Here is a 561-nt window from a genome sequence, read left to right as displayed (position 1 = left end):
GGGGGCCAGGCGGGCGCCGGCCAGCACAGCCCCGGGGCCACCCCAGCCTAAGCGAGTCGGCAGCTGGAGGGGACAGCAGGCTGCCTGCACAGGGTGCTGGGTTTGCAGCAGTCTCATGCCAAAACTCTTCTGCTTTTTCTCTTTCTCCCCCCCTCTCCTTTCTGTCCTCGTCTTCCCCCTGTCCCTTCCTGCTTCCTCTCTCTCCTGCAGCTATGAATCCTCTGCTGAAATCTTGCCACACACACCAAGACTTACCCACTTCCCCACCGTGTCCGGCTCGCCGGCCAGCCTTCCATGCAGCAGAAACTGTCCTGTCCCCGCCGACGCCGGCAGCAAAGCCCTAGTGCCATGTAGCGATCGCACGCGGTGCCCTTTCTCTGTCTGTCGCTCTGGCCAGGTAGGGGCTGGTCCCGGCTCTGCCCTTTCCCCGTAGCTGTCGCCTGCGGGCCGGCTTCTCTCCCTGTCTTTGAGGGGAGCCTGTGAAGGGGGAGAGGAGTTGACATCTCTGCCCTCCAGGATACCCGACGGTGCTCTCGGGAGTGAGGACAGATCCCTGGGCAC

General features: G+C 63.6%; 1 protein-coding gene across 1 annotated transcript in view; it reads left to right on the top strand.

Moving 5' to 3' along the window:
- Positions 1 to 354, top strand: part of HM13 (histocompatibility (minor) 13) — a 12,546-nt gene extending 12,192 nt beyond the window's left edge. The window contains 2 exon segments of the mRNA XM_010296365.1: positions 211 to 287; positions 290 to 354. Of these exon segments, the coding sequence (XP_010294667.1) occupies positions 211 to 287; positions 290 to 354 (142 nt within the window).
- The last annotated feature ends 207 nt before the right edge of the window (positions 355 to 561 follow it).

Source organism: Phaethon lepturus, unplaced genomic scaffold, assembly GCF_000687285.1.
Source record: "Phaethon lepturus isolate BGI_N335 unplaced genomic scaffold, ASM68728v1 scaffold29390, whole genome shotgun sequence".
NCBI classification, from domain to species: Eukaryota; Metazoa; Chordata; class Aves; order Phaethontiformes; family Phaethontidae; genus Phaethon; species Phaethon lepturus.
This window is presented reverse-complemented; position numbering and strand designations above follow the sequence as displayed.